At 45.2% G+C, this 22992-nt stretch overlaps 1 protein-coding gene across 1 annotated transcript; it reads left to right on the forward strand.

Moving 5' to 3' along the window:
• The first annotated feature begins 1493 nt into the window (after window positions 1-1493).
• On the forward strand, window positions 1494-22832 carry IHO1 (interactor of HORMAD1 1). The gene is made up of 8 exons (XM_062585899.1): window positions 1494-1549; window positions 9026-9185; window positions 10606-10763; window positions 12613-12661; window positions 13308-13395; window positions 20634-20737; window positions 21510-21941; window positions 21975-22832. The coding sequence occupies exons 1-8, from the start codon at window positions 1494-1496 to the stop codon at window positions 22830-22832; spliced, it is 1905 nt and encodes a 634-aa protein (XP_062441883.1).
• Window positions 22833-22992: the final 160 nt, after the last annotated feature.

A 22992-nucleotide genomic window follows, 5' to 3' on the forward strand; every position in this document is an offset into this window, starting at 1 on the left:
AACCAGATATACACATCAAGCAGGGCATTAGTTTGGCACCGCTGAGCTTCAGGCTTTTCACTCGGAAATGAGCTTGCCGGGCAAAAAGAGCAGACAGAAAATGTGCGCAATTTCTCAAATATATCTATGAATTTATATCAGCCTTATTAGTAGTGTTTTTGTGCTTACAGCGTTTCTTCAGAACCAGCAACCATTTTAACCAGCATTAAAACTACTTTGAATTCAGGAGAGAAGAAAAAAGGCAAATAGCAGTGCACCCTTTTCCCATTCCCGAAAAACGGCAGGACACAAAACACAACCGTATTTTAAAATCTTTCCCTAGGGAGTGTTTAGACCATGGGTTATTTTTGTCATACCTCTAACGGGCAGAGCGAAACCCCTGGGCCTTTCCGAGAGCAGCGTCTCCGCGAGGGAGCTCGCAGCCCCTGGCGCAGAGCAAAGCGGCTCCCGCGGCCCCGGCCCCGCTGGCAGGCCCATCCCGGGAGCGCCGCGGGAAGCGGCTCGGCGAGGGGGGCGGCGAGCGGGGCCGAGCACCGTCCTGCCGCCCCGGGGAGTCCCGGGGAGAGCCGGGAGCAGGGTGCGATCCCGGGGGGCAGGGGGGCAGCCCCGGGTGCGATGCTGGGCCAGGGCGCCATCCTGGGGGACCCCAGCCCCACGGGTGACCCCAGCCCCCCAGGTGACCCCAGGACCCTCGGCCCCACACGTGACCCTCGGCCCCCCAGCCCCACCTGTGACCTCAGACCCCCAGCCCCATGTACGACCCCAGCCCCACGGGTGACCCCAGCCCCCCAGCCCCACAGGTGACCCCAGGACCCTCGGCCCCACAGGTGACCCTCGGCCCCCCAACCCCACATGTGGCCCCAGGCCCCCAGCCCCACCTGTGACCCCAGACCCCCAGCCCCACGTGTGACCCCAGACCCCCAGCCCCATGTATGACCCCAGCCCCATGTGTGACCCCAGACCCCCAGCCCCACGTGCGACCCCTGATGCCCCTAGCCCCACATGTGACTCCTGGCCCTCAGCCCCACGGCTGACCCCAGGCCCCCCAACCCCACGGGTGACCCCAGGCCCCGCAGCCCGGGGCCGTCACGGGCCCTGTGGGGCGCTGCGGGGGCGCAGGCCGCGGCCTGCAGCAGAGGCGGCGGAGGCCCCACGCTGGGCAGCCCCGGGGCGCCCCACGGCGAGGGCCAGCCCAGGCGGCCGTGGGGGGCCGGGGGCGGCCGTGGGGGGCCGTGGGGCCGGGGGCGGCCGCGGGAGCCGCCCAGCGCCAGGCCCCGACGCTCCCACCCTCCACCCGACGCTTCCCGGCGGCAAAGGCGAAAATTGGGGCGTTTCTGCCGCTGCGGGGGGAGCTTCGGCTGAGGGGTGAGCGGCTCGGAGGAGGACGGCAGCGGGCAGAGACCCCGGGGCGGGCGCCGTGCGGGGACGTCGCGGCCGGGGCGCCAGGCGCCGCTCGCCGCCGCCGCTCGCCTCTTCCCGCTCCGCCGCCCACGATGAACGTGAACGTCTGGAACATCAAGGAGATGTTCAGCACGCCCACGGCCCCGGGGTAAGCGCTCCGCGACTCTTTTTCTTCCTTCGTTTTCCACGTTTCTGAACGTTTGCGACGCTGGAGGCGCGGGGGCGGCGCCGGGCCGGGTGACCGGGCCGACTGGAAAACGAGCACGCGCGCTGTTTTCCCCTCGTGGTTCAGGACAGGAAGCGGTAGACGCTTTGCGGGGAAGCAAGCTAAGAGGTGCCCGGCAGGTGGAAATGGGGGACCGCGTTGCTCTGTTGCTGTGGCGTCGCGTTTCGGGAGGCTGGAGGAGGCTCCGCCACCCCTGCGCAGTCGCTGCATGGTAAAGAAGCAGCTTAGCGAACTACGAGAAATATTCCTAGGATTAATCTACGGTTAATTATTGTCTTTTAATTAACCCATTCTGTGATTCTGCTTGTTCCTGTGTTGCTCTTAGCTACTAGGCCCTCTGATAGACTCACCGTTGTAGGGAATTTTAAAATCAACACTGGCTGCTCTGCTAAAAGCTCTTCTAAAAGCTATTCCGTGGTTCAAGTCATGCAGGGAAGTCTTATGGCTCGTCTTATGCCACACTTAGACAAGTGACTTAAATGTTCCCTTCACGCTTTATGGATAGAACAGATAAAATGAGTCATGATTTGCAATATCATTACATATTATGTAATTATTCCATATATTGCATTTCTATATATGACACATTTTTGTTTCAAATAGAAGTCAAAGAGCAGATAGGACTGCCCACATCTACAATATATAATGAAACACCAAATATTATTTGGGTGTAAGTATCTGGAGAGCAAATACATAAGAAGTGCTACATTTTCTATAGCAGAGTACTATCTTTTGCATCACACAGCTGAAAAATATAGCTAGACTTATCTCTTGTTTAACTTCTGGGAAGCTAATTGATGAATTTGGTCCCCTGAGCCTCTGTCAGTTAAAAAAGCTGGTTACATAAGACTTCCATTCACAGTTTTAGTCACATAGTCTCCTTGGCCTGATATTACCATGATGATGGACGATAATGAAAACATAATAATAGCTTATTTGCCAATTATAAAAGTACTTGTCACAGGCACATGAAATAATTGAAATTTGCACAGATGCAGGGGTTAAAGGGAAGCTAATTCAGAGAAAAGCGTCTTTGTGTCTGTCACGATTTGTTCTTTATAAGTATGCATTGCGTAATTCTATTGTTTTCTTGGTACCCTGCAGCTTTCTTTTTTCTATTTATTTATTTTAAAGCAGTTACATTTAGAGTAGCCTGGAAACCCATGACTTTCCTTCTGGTCAGAGAATGAAAAGAGGAAACTTAGTGAAGAATATAGATCTATAATATCCTGTAGAGTCATGCAGTAGGAAGGGAAATGAACAGAAGAAGTACAGGTGCCTGTAGGTGATCATTTGAGTTCCTTTCTCCTCCAATGTGTCCTGTCAGCTACAATGCCTTCCCTTCCTTTGGTTTTAACTGGTTAATTAATGGAGAGAAACGTAGATAAGATTTTAACACCTGCTTCTCACCATTCCACCTTCTTCTTTGCAAGTGAGTTGCAAGGGTCAAATAGGGCATGAAACATTACTGAAAATGCAGCTGGGTTTTTGGAGAAGTTAAGAGGAAGGAGCAGGCTCTCAGCAGGCAAATTAACTTTTTCTATAGGGAGAGAAAAGTTCGCACATAGGAGCGTGAGCATGTGTGTGAGTATTTGAAATAGTGGGAAAAGGCGTTAATTACTTTTTCCCAGCTCACTTACTAAGCTACTAGAATCTCTTCTCACCACAGCAGGATATGATATATAATTCCCTGCCTTTGAGAGACCTTTAAAATGAAAGGACATTAGCATATAATATTGGCAGGATACAAACCACGCTGTTCGTTCTTTGCAAGCTCGAGGCAGGGTGTTACTTTTGAGAGCAGCTGTCACCAGGTCCCTCAGAAATGCAGAGCTCCAATGATACCGTGACATCACGATAATTTCTGCTGAAACCCCAGAGCAAGGATGATTTACTGTGAATCTTCTGTGCCTCCTTTCTCTCCGTGCTGCTCACTGTGTTTCAGAGCAGACGGGAGACTCGGGGTTTTATCTGTGATTTGTTCTGTCGGACTGCCCCGCCAAAAGGGCACACTAAGAGAGATCGCCGAGGATCCAGGAACAGCAGTCAGGGTAGCAATGGTGCTTCAGTCAGCCTTGTATCGACTGGATTAGCGTCACCAGGGCATGAGGCTGAAACCACATTTTCAGACACCATAAATACCTGCCTAAACCAGGAACTCCCAGGGGAAAAAATACACTTTCCTTGATCCTGAGCTGAGCACAAAACCCTCATTCGGAATATTACTATTGTAGTGCTACCATAAAAGTGATGATAATGAGCTGAAGTCAACATCTCTGCAGGAGCAACAGAAGCCAGAAATCCACTACAGAAGTATTTAATTAAAAAAAAAAAAAAAAAAAAAAGAAAAGGAGAGGATCGACATAGAAATAAGGCAGCTTGTTAAAAGGGACAGCCAAAAGAGTTAAATGCTTGCCTGAGGCATAGAGATTATCTGGACCTCATAGTGAAGCTCAGAACAAATGCATACCAGCTATCAAATGAAACTTGTGAAGGACCAGTACTAGGCCGGTATGCTTAAGTAGCACGGTAAAGAAGACTACTGAAAATGAGAAGACATCCTTCAAGAAGTTAAAATAGTATCAAAGAGAAAAACAGAGAACAAAGTATTTTACATTGAAGTTACCAGACTTACATTGTTCCATGAGGGGAAAAAAATGAGTAACTTGCTACAGGCAAAAAAACTAATAAATCCGCTTTCAAACACACTCTGCCAGAGAGTGTCAGGCCAATATATGACGAAAATATTAAAGAAGCATTCAGAAAAGGCCTGCTTGTCCTATTACTCTATATAATGGCTTATTTCTGCTGCTGGGAAAAAAACTTCGAGGCTTTACAGCCTCATTCAATTGTTTCATGAAATTCCATCCCACATAGCAGGCCCACATGTTTTGAAGTCACCTGAAAATCTCAGAATTAGGAGAAAAAGAAGGAGACAGCCAGATCGATGACTGAGAGAGCAGCCATAAAAAAATCCGGAGCCGTAGAGGAATTAGAAACTGGGGCTTTAAGTATAGTGTGCAGCCTGGAAGATGGCTTCAGACTAGGGGCAAAAAAAAAACCTGTCTCCAGATGTCTAATTCCTAATATGGTCAGGAATAAATCTGGTGTAAGTAAACAAGGCTGCTCCGAAGAAATCTCTGACTCCCTGTCTGAATATCCTCATAACGGAAAGGACCTGAGAGGCCCTGGCGACAAGCTCGCTGCTCGGGACAAAAGGGAGAATGTGGTTTCCAAGGTGAGGAATGTTTAGAGAGGATTGAATCATGTTGGAACAAATAATAGAATCGCTCATAGAAAGTAAAAATGACCTTGAGGAGTTAAAACAAGAGCAGAAGGAATCTGAGCCTAAAATCTGGACCTGGAGGTGGTGTTTGAGCTGATAACCTATAGAGGTTTCATTGTGGTTAGTACATTAGGGTCTGTGCCAAGAAAGTGTCTTACAAAATTTATTTGTAGAAATTTCTTTTAAGATATGGCTCAAGTGAAACAAATGAATTCCAACAAACAAGTCATTCCGTTCCAGAGGACAGAAAACAGACAGATAGTTTTATGCCATGGCAGTTCCCAGTGAAGAGCCGGTGAACGACCAGAAGCTGCAATAGCAGTTAAAATTCTTTAAAATGCCTCTGGCTGCGAAAGCTTTTCTGCACCTAAAGCACACGCTGATCCTTACTCAATTGCTGAACGCTTTGGCAGCCAGCAAGAAGTAACAGCAAGAAGAGCATGGCAGAGCCGGAGTCGCTTCCTATAGATACAGAATAAAGCTATGAGGAAAGCAGGTGAAAAGGAGCTGCCAGATTTTCCCATGGATTTGTTATGATGCAGTCCTGGTCCCTGAATAAAGAGAAGAACAAACTCAGATTTTCTGGACATGAATCAGGAAAAAAGGCACTTCTGTTGCACTGATGCAACTCAAGATTATTAGCAGGAGTAAAAGACCACTTCTTCAGGCAAAAAGCCTTATTGCTTGTTGAAGAAATGTATCAGGAAGGCGTAAGTGAGCTTCATCTACCAGGCTTCTGCAGAAGAAGGATGTTGGCACAGATTCAGTGTGGATGATAAAATGAAATAAAATTGCTTACAGGAGTCTGCTGCAGCACTGTGAACAAATGTTATTTTAACACTCAGTTTGCTTTTCCAACTGACTCTTAAAACTTAATATTGGCAAGTAGGGATGGATCCAAACAACAGAGTAAAAATTGTTTCTACTGCCAGATGAGGCCTCTGATGATTTATAGATTTTTAGCTTGCCAATGCACCTATAAACATCTAAGAAACACAAGACAAAAATACTGCACGGTGTATTTTCTTGGTTCGTTGTATCTGACAGCTATTTTGAAGGAAGGTTAAACCTTTGAATGAAAGGTGATACCTTTGTATACAGTCATCATAAAACGTTTGGTTAGGGAAATCAGAGCTCAAAGAAATGAAAGAAGTTCCAGAAGATGTGACTTACCTTGCAGAGGGGGAATTCCCACTGACAGCATGGAAACTGAGAAGGTGAAGAACTAGTTGACTCCCCAGATATGCAGATGGCTGCACATTTTTTTGCACGCTCGTGTTACAGAAAGCATTAGAGTTGCCAATATTGCAATACCGTGCGTAAAGTTAGGTGGGAAAAAGAAACGGTCCCATTGGTCGGTGGAGTATGATTTAGCACTTTTGTAGCTCACAAGAACTTATGACTGCACTTGTCTTATTCCTAAATCTTTTTTGTACTGGACACAGCTCCTAGTGCATATAGCATGGGAACCCTGTTGGCACAAAGGCACCAAGGACTCAGGAGATGGCTCACTGCAGCAGAAAGCCGAGTTCTCCCGAGATGAACTATTGCATCACCTAAATGAGACTTCCAACTGGGATTAGGTATCTAGAATGTTTCCTTGCTGTTTATAAGGAAGCTTTTATATTTAGGACATATCATGCGTCCACGAAGCTCAGGAATCCTGAAAGAAATGGTCAGGTGGTTAGAAGAGCCACGGCTGTCCGATCTCACCATCACGGACCGGCCTGGGCCCAAGCGTGGCCACGCTGATGTCTTGCCCAGGTGTTAGTATATCGATTGCCAGCAGCGCTACACAAGGGAGAAAGAAATCTGCTGCTTGGGGGAATGTGTGCACTCGAGAGAGACAGCTGTCTCCTCTCCCCTCATAATTTGCAGAAGTGTCATCGTTCCTGAACTGCTCACTGGGATAGTGGATTAAGGCAGAAAAATTAAACTCTGGGGCGTTTGACAGCCTTTTTTGGTCATGGCACCAGTGCGTGGTGAGGTGGGGAAGTCACAGGGCACATAACGTCCTCTGGGCTGCAATACTCCTCAGAATGCCTGTAATAAAAACTCTTTATTCTTAGGAAACTTACAGTTTGGACATTAAATAATATAATGGGACGGAGAAAATGAACAGGCTATGGGATATGAAATCCAGTCATGGTAACAGATACTTTCAAAGGGGAGTATGGAACTATATATTGACATTAAAACATTTAGGGACTGTAAAAACTCTTCTCCAAACTAAGAGGGAGTTTCCCTTGGCTAAAACAGGGGATAAATATAGCAAACTGGTGCAGGAGCTGCGACGCTGCTGCTGTAAGCCAGGGTCCTGTCCGTGCAGGGCCGCAGCTCCCATCTCTTCCGGCCACGCTGCCGTTCAGCAGCCACGGCATGCTCTGGGTTTGGTTTGGTTTTCTTTTTTTTTTTTTTTTTTTTTTTTTTTTTTAGCAGAAATTTATCGGAGACGGCAACAAGAAGCTGTGACAGTGAAAGTTATAGTCAGATCTTTTTAAATTAGATTTAGAGTCTTCAGACAGGTCAAAGGAGAAGTTTTGAATTCAAGTAGATTTATTGGACTTTTTGAGGATCCAGAAACTCGTACCTCATCTATTTTTGTCTGCAGCTCAGTGTACTCAGTAGGTTCAAAGCCAAAAGTATTAATATGATATTGTCACTGATTCCACTAAATGAAGAGGAGGAGGCCTGAACAGTTCAGCCACTCCTGCTAAATCCTTTCCTGTTGTGGGAATGTATGATGTTTGGGCTCTTCCCAAAACCCAGTATTAACTGCAGCTTTCACTGCTAATAAGCGTTGGGGTGATCACCTTTTGTTAGCTGTGTGAGTGAGTCTCCTATTCCTTTTTCCTTTAGTTACATCATTTTACAGGGAAGGAAGACGCTGCCTGAGAGTCTCTTCCATTAACTTTGATCTGTAATTCTCAGTTCTGTTCACCCCTGTTTTACCAGGCACGATCAGAAGGAAGTCTTTGTGATTTAGTAGTAAACCTTTGGATTTGAACTAATTCAGTTGGTTTTCTTCTTGTCCCTTTTTTAAGAATTGTTATACCATGAGATTTTTTTTGTTGCCCTGGGCAGGCTGGGGTAAAGCTTTGTGCAGCGAGACACGGGGTGGAGGAAAGGCTCGCTCAGCCCGCGGGCGTTTCACCTATTGCTCCTGAGCAACGGCACCAAAGGAAGCAACACATCGCTTGCATTTTGTTTGCTTGAAAAACAGGACTAGGAGTATAAACCTGGCCCCACATTCCTTATGTCTGGACCGAGTCTGATTACTCCATCAGACTTGCAAAGATGGGGCAATGGAATAGATCATGTGAAAAATTAAAAAGCCAGCTCCTTTCCTAACAAAAAAGTATAAAACTGCCTCTGACAAAATGAGAACAAAATGAGAATGATACAGACCTTTGTAAGAGGAAACCTGGTATCACAATCCGAGGCAATAAATTGGTAGAAGCAGTGTCCAGGAAGGGGAGTAGAAACAGAGAAACGTAGTACAAAATCAAGGCTAGCTGGAAAGGGTTTATTTGGGTGACCCTAGGGAAAATCAAGATAACTTTGGAGAAGCATGCTATTGCATATGAAATATTTCTAATAATCAGATTAATTTGGCCACTCATATGCTAACTATTTATTTGTGGTTTCAGCATGTCCAATTAATTTGGAGAATAAATGCCCAAGAAACACCAAATATCTATAGAAAAGTTTCACCTTGTTGGAACAGTCCTCCAATGAGCCCAGACGCATGTGACTCACAGCAGAAATTTTTACCAAACGTACTGAAGAGACCTGGCACTTGGTACGAACGAGCCCCAAGGTGTCCCTTAAGCTAGGATTGGCCAACTAAGCAAGGAGAAAGAGCTGAGTACATCGTGATTAAGCACATGTTGCGCAGCGGAGCAGTGATTTTGCATAGCAGTGGCTACAAGTACTCACACAGCGTTAAAAGTTTCCTGGCTGTAGGCATGGTGCCCTCCAAACGAAGAGGGAAAATGAGCAAGATGGGGCAGGCTGTACTTGAGCGAGTGCAGCCAGTCTGGTGGGCACTTCTAGCCTTTTGCTTTTTAATTGCTTGAGATTCATTTGCAACCTGCTCTGCCATGTTTCAGGCCCAATAAGTTTTCCATTCGGGGCAGCGCGCCTAGCGATTACTCGAGTTTGAGCGATTCCCAGCTGCTCTTCGGTTCCCAGTTCTGCCCGGAGAACACGCAGTCGGTGGCGGCGCCGCTGGAGCTGGGCACCCAGTCAGGCCAGCAAAACTCCCAGGACGTGAGTCTCCCCCTCTCATTTAACCCCGTGCAAGGACACAGCCGCAATTCAGAATTCATGAAAAATACTTCAAACAGGGTATAAAATCCCCTGTCTCCAAAAAATGTTAGTAACTCGTGAGATCAAATATCTTTTGATACTTTAAAAAGAGGTACAGATCTACTGTAATTAACGAAAATATCTGTCTGGTCAACTAAAAATTAGTATTTGTAATACATTGCTATTGAGATAAGTATTATTTTATTTTGATGCATTTTTTAAAATTGCTAAAGTTATATTAAATTATTCTCAAGTTAAAGTCTTCAGACCAGCTGTCTAAGGTACAGTATTCTATTTACTCCTTCTGTGAGCAATGCTGTGTTTCTCTTTATTAGTTTTCTAGAAGAGTGACAGAGTTGGTCAGTATTTTCATATTTACTTCCATAGGCTGAAAATTAACTTGCTGTATTGTTGTTAAGGCAGATGCTTGAACGACTTTGGATGAAGAGCTTCTATGCTCAAAATGTTTCTCCTACAGTGTGTAGCTTCTGATGTTACCAGCCTTCCTAAAATAATTCCTTCAGCACTAACCTCTGGATACAAATAAAGACACTTGACAGCAAAGATTAGGGAAGAATGATTGTGCCAGCTCTGTGGCCCTAGGCAGTCATTTGCTTCCCGATCCTATCTGCTCTCTGCGTTTTGCTGAAGATCTTGCCCATTAACTGCAGTAGCCTTTCATCAGACACAGAAAAAGAAATTCACTCTTCAAGATGAAGAATGACAATCTAGTGGAATTTGCATTTGTTTATGTTTTAAGGAAAAGGCATTTCCATTTTGGTCACACAGTGTCTGCGAAGTTTTCAGGATGAAGAAGGTCTTTACAGCTTTCCTATTAATATTAAATTTCTTGTTCTGAGAGGTATATTGAAGCATGTGAAAAACTGAGCTACCATCTGCTGATGTTGCTACTTGGCAGCAAAAATGATGTCCTCCAGCAGAAAATGCAATAGGATTTTATTTAGATTAATGTACGGGGAGCTCCCACTGGCATCTTTAACTTTTCCACAACTTGTTGTCCCCTGAACTTTTGTGTTGTTATGAGAAACACCAGCATTAATTTATGTCTGTTCAGCATATTGTAAAAGAATGTGCATACCTGATGATTGCAACTGGCTGAAACTAAGCACAAATGAGGAAAAAAACTGAGTTTGAGGGAATTCAAGCTGGGGCTCAGTTCCAAGGAGGCTGATCTAACTACATACACTGAGTGAACCATAATCTCGTGATATTCTTAATCTCCTTGTCCAATCTGATCTGTCATGTCCAATCACTATGATCCCTCTGCCTGCAAAGCACTTGGTACACAAATAGTTTTTTTTGCTAATTAATGTTCTCATTATTTTTATAGTCCAACATTTTTCTTCCTTTTATGTGACAGAGTGAGCCCAGTATTTTTACCAAGTACCAGACAAAACCACAGCTATTTGATGAAGATGTGAAAGAGAAAGGTTTACTTCATTTTGGTGCAGGAAAAGTGAAGAGTGTCCTGGAAAATTTTGAAGCGAATAAGAACAAAATAAAGGACAAATACGATCGGTATGTAGACATCCAGAGTAAATTCTTTCTGTGAAGGCGATTATCACTCCCCACAGTTCCTTCTGTTCCTCTTAGAAGTCATACATGATCTGGCTGCATATTTCTCCAAGAGAAGTATCTTTTCAGGTTTTAGATAATCTCTGATTGGAAAGAGTCACAGGATGAGAGAATAGTGTTTATTTGGAATGAGGTTTATGTAACACTTTCAGCCATAAGCCACAAGGACCAGAAGGAGTATAACCTGAATTTACCTTTGTCCTTCTTTATCTGATCAGCAGATTTTTTTGTCTATATTGATTGATTGTTAAAGCCCGTATTTCTCAATTTTTTTTGGACTGTATTGCACGGGATCAAAGGGACTATTAGGGCAGCCTTTAGATCCAGGACAGAGGAGAAGACTGCCAAGCATACTTGTGGGCAGTGGAAGATGCGATGATTACATGTGTATAAATCGACACATATCTCCATAATTTTACTTGTATACAAGATTTTTATATCTGCGTTTTTGCTAACAGGCAAGTTTTGTTTGCTAATGAGCTCTTTGTCAGATGTTAAGGATTTAATATACCCGTAGGTCCTATAGGGCTTTATTGAACAAGCTAACAGTTTCAATCTCAAAAGTGGAAGATGGCAAACTTCCCAGTGGATCTATAAATAATTCTTAGCTCTGTACGTTTTGTAATGTGACATCCAAAGAGAAACACATTTTTGTTAAAAGCCTTTAACCGAATTAGACTGTGTATCTCTTTCTCTCTCTTTTGCAACGACACCATGCTTCTGATAAGGCCAAATTTGATGCTTTAGTGCCTATTAGAGAGAAAGATTTTTTGTAAGTAAGTGAATTATGAGGAATGAACAAATTATTTTAACTATTTTGTCAAAACTCTTAATTATGCTTTATTTCTTCTTTGAATGAATCATGCTTCTTTCTAAACTCCAGACTCGCTCCCAGGATTAGAAACAACTTTATAGAAAGAGATATATTATCTTTACAAAGATAAATGCATAACTTACCGATTTGTATCCCCTGCAAGTTTGACTATTAATATCAATATCTTCCTTTACGTAACGCTAGAAAGATCTCAGAGGCCCTGCCTACGCCTTGTGATTAGACTTTACCTGGCCTCCCCCTTTTTGGTTGCAATTTGGATCGCTAAATGATCAATTCAAAATGACCTGGATCTTCAGGGAGAAAATAGGTTATTGCTTTGCTTAGCAACAGTCCTTGCATTTTGGTTTGATAGGTTAATTGTGAATATAGCCTGAGTCCTGATAGGCTCCCTCAATTCAAAAGGAGGGATAACAGAAACCACAGGCATAATCTCAGGAGAAAGGGATTTGCTGTATTTGTTCCTTCTGGCCTGGGCTTTGTTGATGCTGAAGCTTTTTCCATATTTTTCCCGCAGTTATTTTAGTCCAAATAGAATACTGATGTATCCAAGCAACTGGCAGGGCATCTTCCCCAAGCCTGGCTGCTTCTGGGGTAGCTAGCGCAGTGGTAGCTCTCCAGCAGCGAAGGTCCTGTTGTATAAATGCCCTCTAAAACTTCCAAGAGACGCCCAAACACCGGGCCAAAAGTGGGAGAATAAAACAAATATACATACGTATGTGAGTGTGTATATATATAATTTTTTTTCTTACACTACATAGCAGTATTCATGTTTTCCTGCAACAAATAAAGTGACTTCAAAGGGTTACATCCCTTGAAGCGAGCACATTGCTGTGCTTAGTTTATGCAGTGCTCTGTGCCTGGCAGTATTTCATGGCTCATGCTTACTGTGATCTTTTCAATCTTTAATTACCTCCACAACTCACATGTCTGTTTTGCACTATTTTTTTTTCATTTTAGTGAGGTTTTAAGCACCGTTATTTCCAGTATCAAAGACAGGCTTCAAGGGGTAAGTTAACTCAAATTCAGAGCCCAGAATAAGGGTGGGTTAGAAATGCTATAAAACATGCACTTTCTCCCACTTATTGTGCTATTTGAATTATGACACTGTTTATCTTGAGCATTCAGATACTTTAAGCCAAATTTTTCTGCACGTACCATCCTCTGTGTGGCCTATCCTTAGGGTGACCCCCTTGCCTCAGAGTCAGCAGCTGAACTTCCTTGGGGCTGGGGAGCAAGAGCAGCCTCCGATGGCTGCTTGCGTATAGAAAGTCTTGTTTCCTTCTACCTGAAGAAAGCAGGCTACTCTCTGTAGTAGGTGAATACAGTGCTTATTGTTTGAAGGTATTTCCCTCCCCTTTTTATCGTTACTTTGATTAATGTTACCATTAATGGAGTATTTTATAGATTAATAGCTCCATTTCAAAACCTGTTAAGATTCCTGTAACATTTCACGAGCCTTTTGAGCCATTCCAAATCTCCTTTGGGGTTGCAACAACAGCTGGACAGACTGTTTTAAGTGCTAGACAAATACGCATTTTTGGGCTGTTCCATTCCAAGAGCTGCAGTTGTTGTTCTGTGGTGTTTTGGGCTGTGTTTTTGCAAACAAACAGAGGACAATGTGTCCATTCTCTCGTTTACCCATTTTTTTGCAGTTGCAAGCATGCTTGGACAAGTTTGAAGAAACATTTGATTCAAGAAACAAATCCGTTTTGGATCACCTAGAAACCATTTCCAAGACATGTAAGCACTTTATATGTAATTTCTGTTAACAGCAGAGGGCATTGTCAAACTGCTGAATGTGAGTGTGTCGTCTCCAAGCTGGGGTGAGCTAGGCAAGTCATGCCACTCACAGCTGCTCTTCGTAAGGGAGAAGAGCAAATAACATTTATCCACAGTATGGACTCATTTATTTTTTCCAGTCTTTCTCTGCTAGCTTTTCCCTTTCTTTGCCTACAGACACTGTCTCTTTTCTTTCTGTGTTATTGTTCTCTTGCTGTGCTGTGTCGGAGAATGAAATACCGAGCGGCTAGACCCCATGCTTGTATAGATAAATGTGCCTTATTGCTTTGTGTTCTGCCTCGAGGATGACAATTTTTAGACTATCTGGCACACAAATGAAATAGTACTGATAACTTAGATACTTACATCCTAAATAGCCATCTTCGGTTTTTACGGCTTTCTCAAATTTTCCGGTGTAGATCGAAGTTTTTGTGTCTCCTCGGTGCTTGAGGTCATTATATTTCACATTTGAGAAAAATAATGGAAGTCTCTTCTTAGGTAAGAAGCAAGTAATGAAATGCATTTTTCCCTGATAAAAGGGTGACCTCTTGAAAAAGCCAATAGTATACAACACTTTTGAACAGCTCTCTCTCTGGAGTGACTAGTCATAGAAGTCTTTATTACAGGAGAGTGCTTCATGTAAATTGTTTCTAATTTGGCTTAGATCTGAGTCTTTGAGAGTGCAGTAATGCTAGCATTATTTTTTATCAGCACTCTCTCAGGGCTCTAAAGAGAGCTGGGCTGCTCTGTGCAAGCACAGGAGGCCAGCTCGCCGCATATAAGAAATGTGAAGTGAGTTATATCTTGTGAGTTCAAGACAGTAGACCTTCACAGAAGCACTACAATATTTACTGTGCAGTAAAATGTGGCTTTCATGAAGCACGGCATTGACAGATACTGTTTTAGTCAATATAAGCCTCTTGGGCAAAACGAATGCCGCCTGATGCATTCTTCATGAGGCCTCGGTAGCTTGTACGTGTGAAATACCTATTTTGTTATCCTAAGAACACTCCCTTGCAGTGCTGGCAAGTGCTCTTGGTGGGACCTTAATGTAAGCAAGAGTCCGTCTGTTCTGGCCGGTGCAACAAGCTTCCTGTTACACATCTGCCCAGTTCCTAATTAATTTGGTGCCTCAGCTTGTCCACTCTGAGACAGGATTCTGCCTGATTTCGTACACCTCTTGCACAGAAATTGTTGTTAGGGTATTGAAAATCAAGCCTATTGTTCATGATTCACAGTCTTCCTTCCATGCCATTTGCTCAGCTGTCCTTCTTCTTCTACTACTCATTTTAAATAAATGTGCTTTGAATGAAATGAGAAATCTCCCAGAGGTGCCTGCTGCTGATTTTCAAAGCAATTGAAAAGAAAAATTGGCACTTTTTGTAATGTATCATGCTGCAGAATGTTGAATATATAATGAAAATCATTGCACGCTCCACAATGTTGTTCTTTTTATATTTCTGGGAGGTTCATCTGTCACTGGTTAATTGCTGATAAACACTGCCATTTGATTAGTATCACAGTGATGGATAATTAAGTTCCTACCACATAAATATATGCACCGGTGCCTTGAGAAGATCCCAGCTGAGGCAATTCCTTCAAAAAGACTGGTATGAAATTCCTAAACTCAGGTGATAAAAAACTAAATTCAGAGCTGATAAAGGACTGAATGTCAATGGCTGCTTGTAAAGTACCTGGGGATGTAGGTGACATGGTAGAAACATGTAAAATCATTGGCAGTGGAGGATTTCCCATTTAGGAGATGAATATAGCACTCCTTGATACTCCTTGACTCCAAAACTAGCTTTCAAGCTACACCTTCCTTTACTTTTAGGGCTCTTTGAATGTCCTGGTACACCCTTCTCTTCGAAGAGAGTTTCTTTGAGTCAAGGAGTATCACAAGCCTCATTTATAGCAGTGGGTAGCAAGTACGTTTGGCACAGCCTATGTAGCCACTGCACTGGAACAAAACAGAAAGTATTTTTCAAAGTGCATTTCCAAAGCATTTCTAAGTGCTGTCGGGCTGGCATGCTCTATGTAATAGGATAAAAACTGTTCTCTTCTGAGTGCTTGTCCGTATGTGCATGCACACGGTGGAGAGAGCCGTGTCTGGCAGTGGAGATGGGATAACATTTGCCCGAGCAGCTTCCACAGAGGCTGCTGCAGCTGCTCTCCTCACCCACATTGCAGTGTGCCGTGCACACGGATGTAAACAGGCAGGCAGGCCCTATGTTCTCAGTTCTTCCACCTTATATAGTGTCATATGTGCAATATTTCCCTTAAAGAGGCACAAACTGATGCAATTCTCTGACAAAACCCAGTGTTTGGTGGGTAGTTTCCAAACACAACTTGCCTTGAGACTCCCCAGGCCCAGCGGTTGCTGGCAAGGTTTCCAGGGGAATTCGTTGTGTTTATGACAGTGTGGTGTGACCTCATTTGCCGCGTCACTAGGATCTGTCCCCTTCACGTTCTGTATTTCTGTGGATTGAAAAGTCAAAAGGTTTGAAGCTGATACATGAAACACCTTTCTCATGCAGCTGCTAACTGTGCAGTGACTGGCAGTGAAAGTTGCTGAGATGAGGAGTCTAATCAGATCGCAGAAAAGACACGGGTGGCAAGAGGGTGTGTAGTTACCTTGGTAAATAATGAAACCCCTCAACGTCATACCTCAGGACTTCGGGCACTGACTGTGGCAGAACAGGCTGAGATCTGGGGCAGATCATCCCACGTTGCCCTGTGGCAGGTGTCCTCTGCCATGCTGTGGATTGGGACCTAGACTAAGGGGGGCACCAACCTGACAGCGGCCGCTTGGTTGCTGCGGTACGTCCAAGCAGCATGTAACCATGCCAGTCCCAGCATCTCGCGTGCTGGCACAGCTCAGTTCACTGCGCACTGTGAAAACGCAATGCTCTGCTGAACTCTGTAGGCATTTTCACGGCTCCTGTCTCACCAGGTTTATACAACCTCCAATTTGCCCTCCTGAATCTGGGTGCGGAGGAACCAGCCTCCCTCAAAAGTGTTATTAAAGCTTCTGTGCTGTCAGTGCAGATCGCAGGAGCAATAGCATGGGCACTGATGATAAATACGCGGCAGAAGCGGTTGTTATTTAATATTTCTAGGCTGGGAGACTGATGCTCCCTCCCTTGGCTGCTCGGGTTATAGTTTTCAGCTGTCGGGAGCGCAGCTGTACACAAGCCCGGGCTGATTCGCTGGGAATTCTGCGCAGAACAGCGTGGCAGAGGCGACCCAGGCAGCGGGTCCGCCCAGGGCCTGCCCCAAGGCCTTGCAGTGTTTTATCTCGTGACAGATTTGACATTCCATGTGTTATTAATGTCAACTGTAAGCATTCAAAGGCAGTGCTCTAGCGAACGAAAACACAGTGATGATCCAGGCTATAAAGAACAGTTTTGTTTAGAGGAAAATAACTTAAGAGAGAGAGAGGCGTATGCATAAAACATCCATTAACTAAGTGAGGCTGTTTCCTCCAAAAGCAGGTTATTGAATAACTATCTGCTGCAGGTTTTATTTGAACAAAACTTTCTCTGAAGCAGCCATTCTTGCTCACCTTCAAAGACAAGAGACTTGACTAAAAGGGTCCTGGATCTGATCTAGTTTGGCTGTCTCAATGCTTTTTATTTTTTTATTGAGTCTAGATAAAAGCTGCATTTTTTATTCTGTTTAATTGTGTTTGGCAAGTCTGAACAGTCCTCTGGCATGGAAAGGAAGGAGCTTGCCCCTCCTCTGTGCTGATTTTTTTTTGCAGAATACTCCTACACGTACAAATGAAACACTTTCAAAAGACTTGCTGTTGGTTGCTTGCCTGCAGCACGCTGTGCTGAGTCAAATGTATATGCAGATCGCAAGCCCAGTGGATACAGTGCTATTTTTAGAGTAAGGATACCATGTTGTGTGAGAACAGACAGTCTAGGGAAATCAGCTTTAAAAATAATTCAGAGCTAAAATTAAGCATATGGGGAAGCAGAGCAAGCTAAGGTAAGCTTTCTGATTTGGGCCTTTCCATATCCTCACTACACAGAGAAGGAATGTGATGAAGAGATGTGAAAGGAGTTTGCTCCTTCCGTCACTGCTGCTTTCCTGCTCTTTGGAGGATTGCAGGCCTGGAAGGGTCTGACAGGTTCCCTGAAACCTACCTTCTGATTGCAGGTAGCCCTTAGGTCTAACCAGGGAGATGCTAAGTCTAAGAGGCTCCACATTTGCTCCACTGCTACAAACCCATTCTACAAGCCATAGCTATCCCCCAGGAGTTTACATCTAAATGTGTCGGAGCAAAAGACAAAAACTAAAAGCTACGTTGGGAGACGAGGCCAACTAAATTGCCTGCAAAGGCAGAGAGAGATGAACATCCTGACATAAGGGGCAGCTTCCTCCTGAACCTTGGTGCAGCAGTAGCTTAACTCGAAGTGTGTGAGGAAGATGCATGAAGTAGGCAACTGCAGTGTTCCTCCTCCCAGATGGCAGCTTCATGCACTGTGGCCAAGCATCAGGGCTTTGGAGGAAGGCAAATAAAGATAAAAATACTGCCTGGCATGTAGGTCCCCCCTGCGAGAAGACAACTCTCAGCAAGCTCCCGTCCCTCAAGTGTCAGCCTCACGACACCTGACCAGCACCTTCGCCAGGGCAGGCTGCCTCGTGCCACCAGACGCCTCTGTTTTGCTAGGCTGAATAAGCCGAATGCTTTCTATCTCCTTTCGTAAGAGGAGATTATCATCTAATCACTTAATTATCTGCTGGCTTTTCTCTGCATGTGTCCTGGTTCAGTCTTTCTTTGCACATCGATGGCTAGAACTGTCCATGGGCTTCCGACCATGCTGTGCTTGCACAGAAATTCCTGTTGGTCCCAGCTTGTAGGCCGTTGCGTGCCATCCCACCGTATCTCACTCGGCTGCTCCGGTGTCGCAGTCCAGCCCCTGTGCTGGCGTACAGCTTTGGGGCACCAGCTGAGTGCCCAGCTGGCTTCTGCACCTAAGTCACTAGGGCAGATTTTAAACAGGCTTGGCCCATGAGCAGTCCTTGAGGAGCACCCTCCAGAACAGCGCTGTCTCTTCAGGACGCTCCTTGCAAAAGCTGATGTTTTCCCTTTAATTGAGTCTTTATCCATCTAAATTTTTTCCTCAGCTTTATTCACATTAGATAACACTTGCCAGTGAAAAGCTTTGTTTAAATCTAGGCAGAGGCCACTGCATTGCCTTTGGCAATGAAGTCAGCTCTCTTATCAGAGGATATTATATTATTCAGACACAATCTTCCTTTTATAAAACCTTGTCCCATTTATTCCATTTTCCTCCATGCCCTTGATTACTCTTTCCTTCAAAGTCTACTCTAAAAGCTTGGACAGTATGAGGACAAACTAGTAAGCCTGTCATTACTCAGATCTCCTTCCTCTCTTCCTCCTCAAATGTACTCTTTAAATGTCCCTGGTTTCCTATAGAAACAAAACTTATATGATCACATTCTGCCTGTCTGTCTCCAGTAGTTTTTGACTCTTTGGCCAATTCCATTAGAATTTGACAGAAGGGCAGAGCTCACCAAGATAATTAAGTCTCTGCAAGTTTAATGAAAATAGCTGGCAGGAGGAGAAGAGCTCCTGGCTGCTCGGTAGCTCTGCAGCATGAAAGCACACTTCACTGGAGTCAGAGAAGCTGCATGGAAAGGAGCCGAGATAAATGCTCCACGTGCAGGCAGAGCTTCAGCTGAGCTCACAGCTCACCGAAGTTAATCAAACATGCTGAATCTGTAGCAAAAGAGGATTAATTAATTGCAGAGCTCAAGTAGCCACTTGTTGGAATATAGGCTTTACGCTGCCTTTTCTCAGCCTCGCAGAGGTAGTCTAGGACTCCAGAGGTTCAATTATCCAGGCTGGGTGGCTTGGAAAGGCTTTGTTTTAGCAGGAGTGTTTTGCATCCTCTTTGGATACAGCTGGGAAACATTCCACCCCAGCCACATCATCTGTACACACCTTCCCACATTGTTCAGAAGAACTACCAGACAGGTTTGGTGACCGGCTTCTCTTTCTCTGCATCACAATCCTGATCTTACAAGAATACTGCTGTAAAATTGCTAAGGATTTTCTGTCTCCACCCACGCTGTAAACTGTATTCCTGTGCTGCCGTGTATTAGACACAGCAGTAATTACTGCAAGAATAACTACAGCTACATGGGGGAAGTTTATTTTTGTTCAATTATTTAACAAATTCCTCTTTTTTAGCAGTTTTTCAACAAGACTGAAGCCAAGAGCATCGTGGTCCAGCTGAAAACTCCCCATGTGGTGTCCCTCCCAGGGTCTGTGCTCCAGCAGGCCGTTGCCAGGCCCCAGTTACCTCTTGGCGTTCCAGCTGCAGCTGCTCGATGGCTGGATGCAGCCACCTGACTCCGAGCCTGTTCCTGATCCCCCTTCTGGGATCAGGCTCAGTTGGCTGTTCCCAGCAAGAGAGCTCAGTCTGACACTCAGTGTGCAGGCAGGGTTTTTTGCATCGGTGCAGCATGATGCATATGGAGCAAATCTCCCCGAAAATCTCTCCCCACGAGCGTCCACAGCAGCACTCAGCTGTCCACAGCCGGTGTGTCCAGTGACTGGGAGTCCCAGTTCTTTCCACACTCCCTCATAGTTTCCCACTGTCCCTTCAGGCTGCGTTCCTTCGCTTACCAGTCTCCTACACGTTTCTATCATATATTCTCTGTTTGGCTGCACTTCTTAGTCGTGATCCCCTTGCACCTTCTTCCTGTTACTAGGATCGTTATTGTTCCTGTCGCACTTTCAAGCTCCCATTTGCCACCAGCTAGTTACAAAGTGGGTCGCTGCGTTGGGGTTCCCTTCTCGTGGGCCTGCCTATTTTGCATGTAGTAGAAAACTAAGCGTCAGCCTTCCTTGTGCTGAGCCAACCAAGTTTTTGAGCTTCACATAGCCTTCCTTCCCAGCTGCCATATTAATAGAGCACAGTAAACGCAGTTTGGCCTACGCTCAGCATCTTATGAATTTCAAGTGCTTTGCATTAAACATGTACCCTGTTGTTCATTGCTTGGTGCTCCGGGAGATTTCAGCTGGCGAATCACTATGGTTGCACAGCACAGTGGAGTATTTCATGCCAAGCCTTGGAGGAAGTAGCAATAGTATTGATGGTACTTTATTCATGTTTACAAATGAAAGACCAAATGCAATTTTTATTGATTTCTCTGTTTAGTGCAAGACGCTCTTCAAACTCACTGTGGCTCACTGCTGAAAGCTGTGACAGATAAAAGCCAAATGGAGCAGACACTGCTGGAGATGGAGAAGAGACTTGCAGCTGTAAGTACACAAATTAATCTTTTATTCTGAATCGTGGTTCTGAATTTCTCCCATTTCTTCAAAATATTAACCGAGTATTAAATTATCTTCAAATGGTGGATTATAAAATAGACAGCTCTTATTCTAATGAAGGAGGAAAGGTATTAAAATGCTAATTCTAGGCGAGATACTAAAGCTTACCAAGAGTCTGTTAACAGTACTGTAAGCTCTGATGAAATCCCCGTCAGTAAGAAGGGAGCCCGACAGTGCCCTGTCGTGGCAGGTGCCTAGGGAAGCACTGCCTTCTTGTGCTGGCACACGGTTTTGCTGGAGGACACGGTGCAGAGGTGCATGGTGCAGCACCCTTCAGCTGGGTGGTTTCCCTGGGAGAGAAAAAAAAAAGATGGCAAAAAGGAATAATGGCCAGAGACAAGAGCATGAATGGTCAGAGACTTCCTGGGTCCTGGACAGGTCTGGGTTCTCCAAAGACCCTGCTGCAGGAGCTGCTTTTGGCAAGGATGTGTCACCCCAACACGTGAGAAGGCAATGCTACTGGGAGAGGGGCAGAACGGTGGTTAGGAGTACACTTCAATCCCAGATCTGTCACTTTTGTGTGGGGCAGTATGAGAATACGACCTTACGCAGGGAGAGCCAATTTGCTGATCTTTGGGTTCATACTCAACTTAAAGGGTCTAGCTGATGCATAATACTTAACCAGTTCCTTGTTTGACTACTGGTTTTGCATCTTTTAATGTGTTGTTTACTGCTTCTGGTCTACTCTCTGCTCCCCCAGAAAGATGTGGAGATCTCAGAAGTGAAATCCAGTGTCCAGCTGCTGAAGGAGGGTCTGGAGTCACTGCCAGCTCAGCTGAGTGATCAGCACCTGAAGCTGTGTGAACAGTTAGGCTTCCTGAAGCTCCCCAGCACCTTAGCGGAGCTGCACACATTCATTTCCACTGCCAAACTCCCCACTCACATGACAGATAACTCTTCTCAGACCTCCCCTGGCTTACAGCAGGACTGTGCTCTTGATAAGGAGAATGCACGCTGGCCATGCTGCCAAGACAGGAGGGCTTGCAGCTCCTCGCTTCAGTCTCGGGCTCCCTGCGTGGCAGCGCCGGGTCTGAGCGGAGGCTCCCACACAAGCCGTCAGCTCGTGGGGGACGGCACTTCTAGTGGTAGCTTAAACACTTCTTCAGGAAAGAAAGTCAGCCCCATTGCTACAGTGGCATGTGGCAGAGAAAATACTTCTCTGCAGGAGAGGAAATCTGCTTTAGAAACACAGAGCTCTGCTAACAGTCCCTGTATGTGCTGTGCTAGCAATCACGGTTTTGGAAGTAGCTGGAAGAAGCACTGTCCTGTTCCTCAAGAGGTACCTCTACCGACACCACTGCGGAAGGCGGTCAGGAGAGGCATGAAAGGGTTTAAAACTGTGACAGAGTCACAGCAGAGACAGCCTCAAGTTTGCAATTTTCCTGTACAAAATGACATGTCTGGGCAAAAAGGCAAGAACCCGTCCACAGACCATGCGATGGAGAACACCGCTGCAGGAAGCAAAGCAAGGCAGAAGTCGGGAAGGATCCCCCGGAATAAGGCAGCAGCACGGAAGAAAACATACCCCGCTAGGAGGAAAGGAGAGTTTTCTAGATGTTCTGACAGCGGGCTGAAGCAAAGGATGGCAAACAGGATTTTGGAGCTAGAAGGCTCCAGAAAAAATTGGTTTCCAAGATATACAGTTACTCTTAATTCAGGAAGCTCCAACCCAGTTTCTGCAGCTCCCAATCAACGAATGCTAAGCAGTGTTCAGCAGAGGCTCACAAAGAATTTCCTACAAGGGCCACGCTCCAGTGAGGGCATGCAGCAACTTGCAGACAAAAGAAAGAGAAATCCAGAAAATAAAAATGGAGCAAATGTTTCCAATATGAGAAGGAATCTCTGGGATTCCTCTCCCCAGGAAAATGTATTTTCCCTGTATAGCACAGCAGGTGAAAAACAGATGAGCTGCTTTGGTCCCCCGAGCTCTGCAAGCTCCTATAAACCATGTCCTGCCAATACACTGGATCAGCAGAATATGGCATGTTGCTCTCTAGTTTTTGATAGTGATTATTCTGATTGAGGTTTCTTGAGGGGTTTCCAGAGTTTTCAATGAGGGCACAGCCATTTCAGGCGCAGTTTATTCCTCTGGGTTTATTAGCTGTTTAGGCTCTTAAATGGTTTGATGTCGTGGGCCTCCCACAAAGCTGAGCGAGCTCCGGGGAGGACTGGGGAGAAGGGAG

This window comes from Rhea pennata, chromosome 12 (assembly GCF_028389875.1).
Source record: "Rhea pennata isolate bPtePen1 chromosome 12, bPtePen1.pri, whole genome shotgun sequence".
Taxonomy (NCBI): Eukaryota; Metazoa; Chordata; class Aves; order Rheiformes; family Rheidae; genus Rhea; species Rhea pennata.

Excerpts from the sequence above, each read along its gene's own strand:
- IHO1 (XM_062585899.1), top strand. The coding sequence starts at position 1,494 with ATGAACGTGAACGTCTGGAACATCAAGGAGATGTTCAGCACGCCCACG. Across the intron at positions 1,550-9,025 it reads AGCACGCCCACGGCCCCGGG|GCCCAATAAGTTTTCCATTC; the intron begins GTAAGCGCTCCG and ends GCCATGTTTCAG. Across the intron at positions 12,662-13,307 it reads TCAAAGACAGGCTTCAAGGG|TTGCAAGCATGCTTGGACAA; the intron begins GTAAGTTAACTC and ends ATTTTTTTGCAG.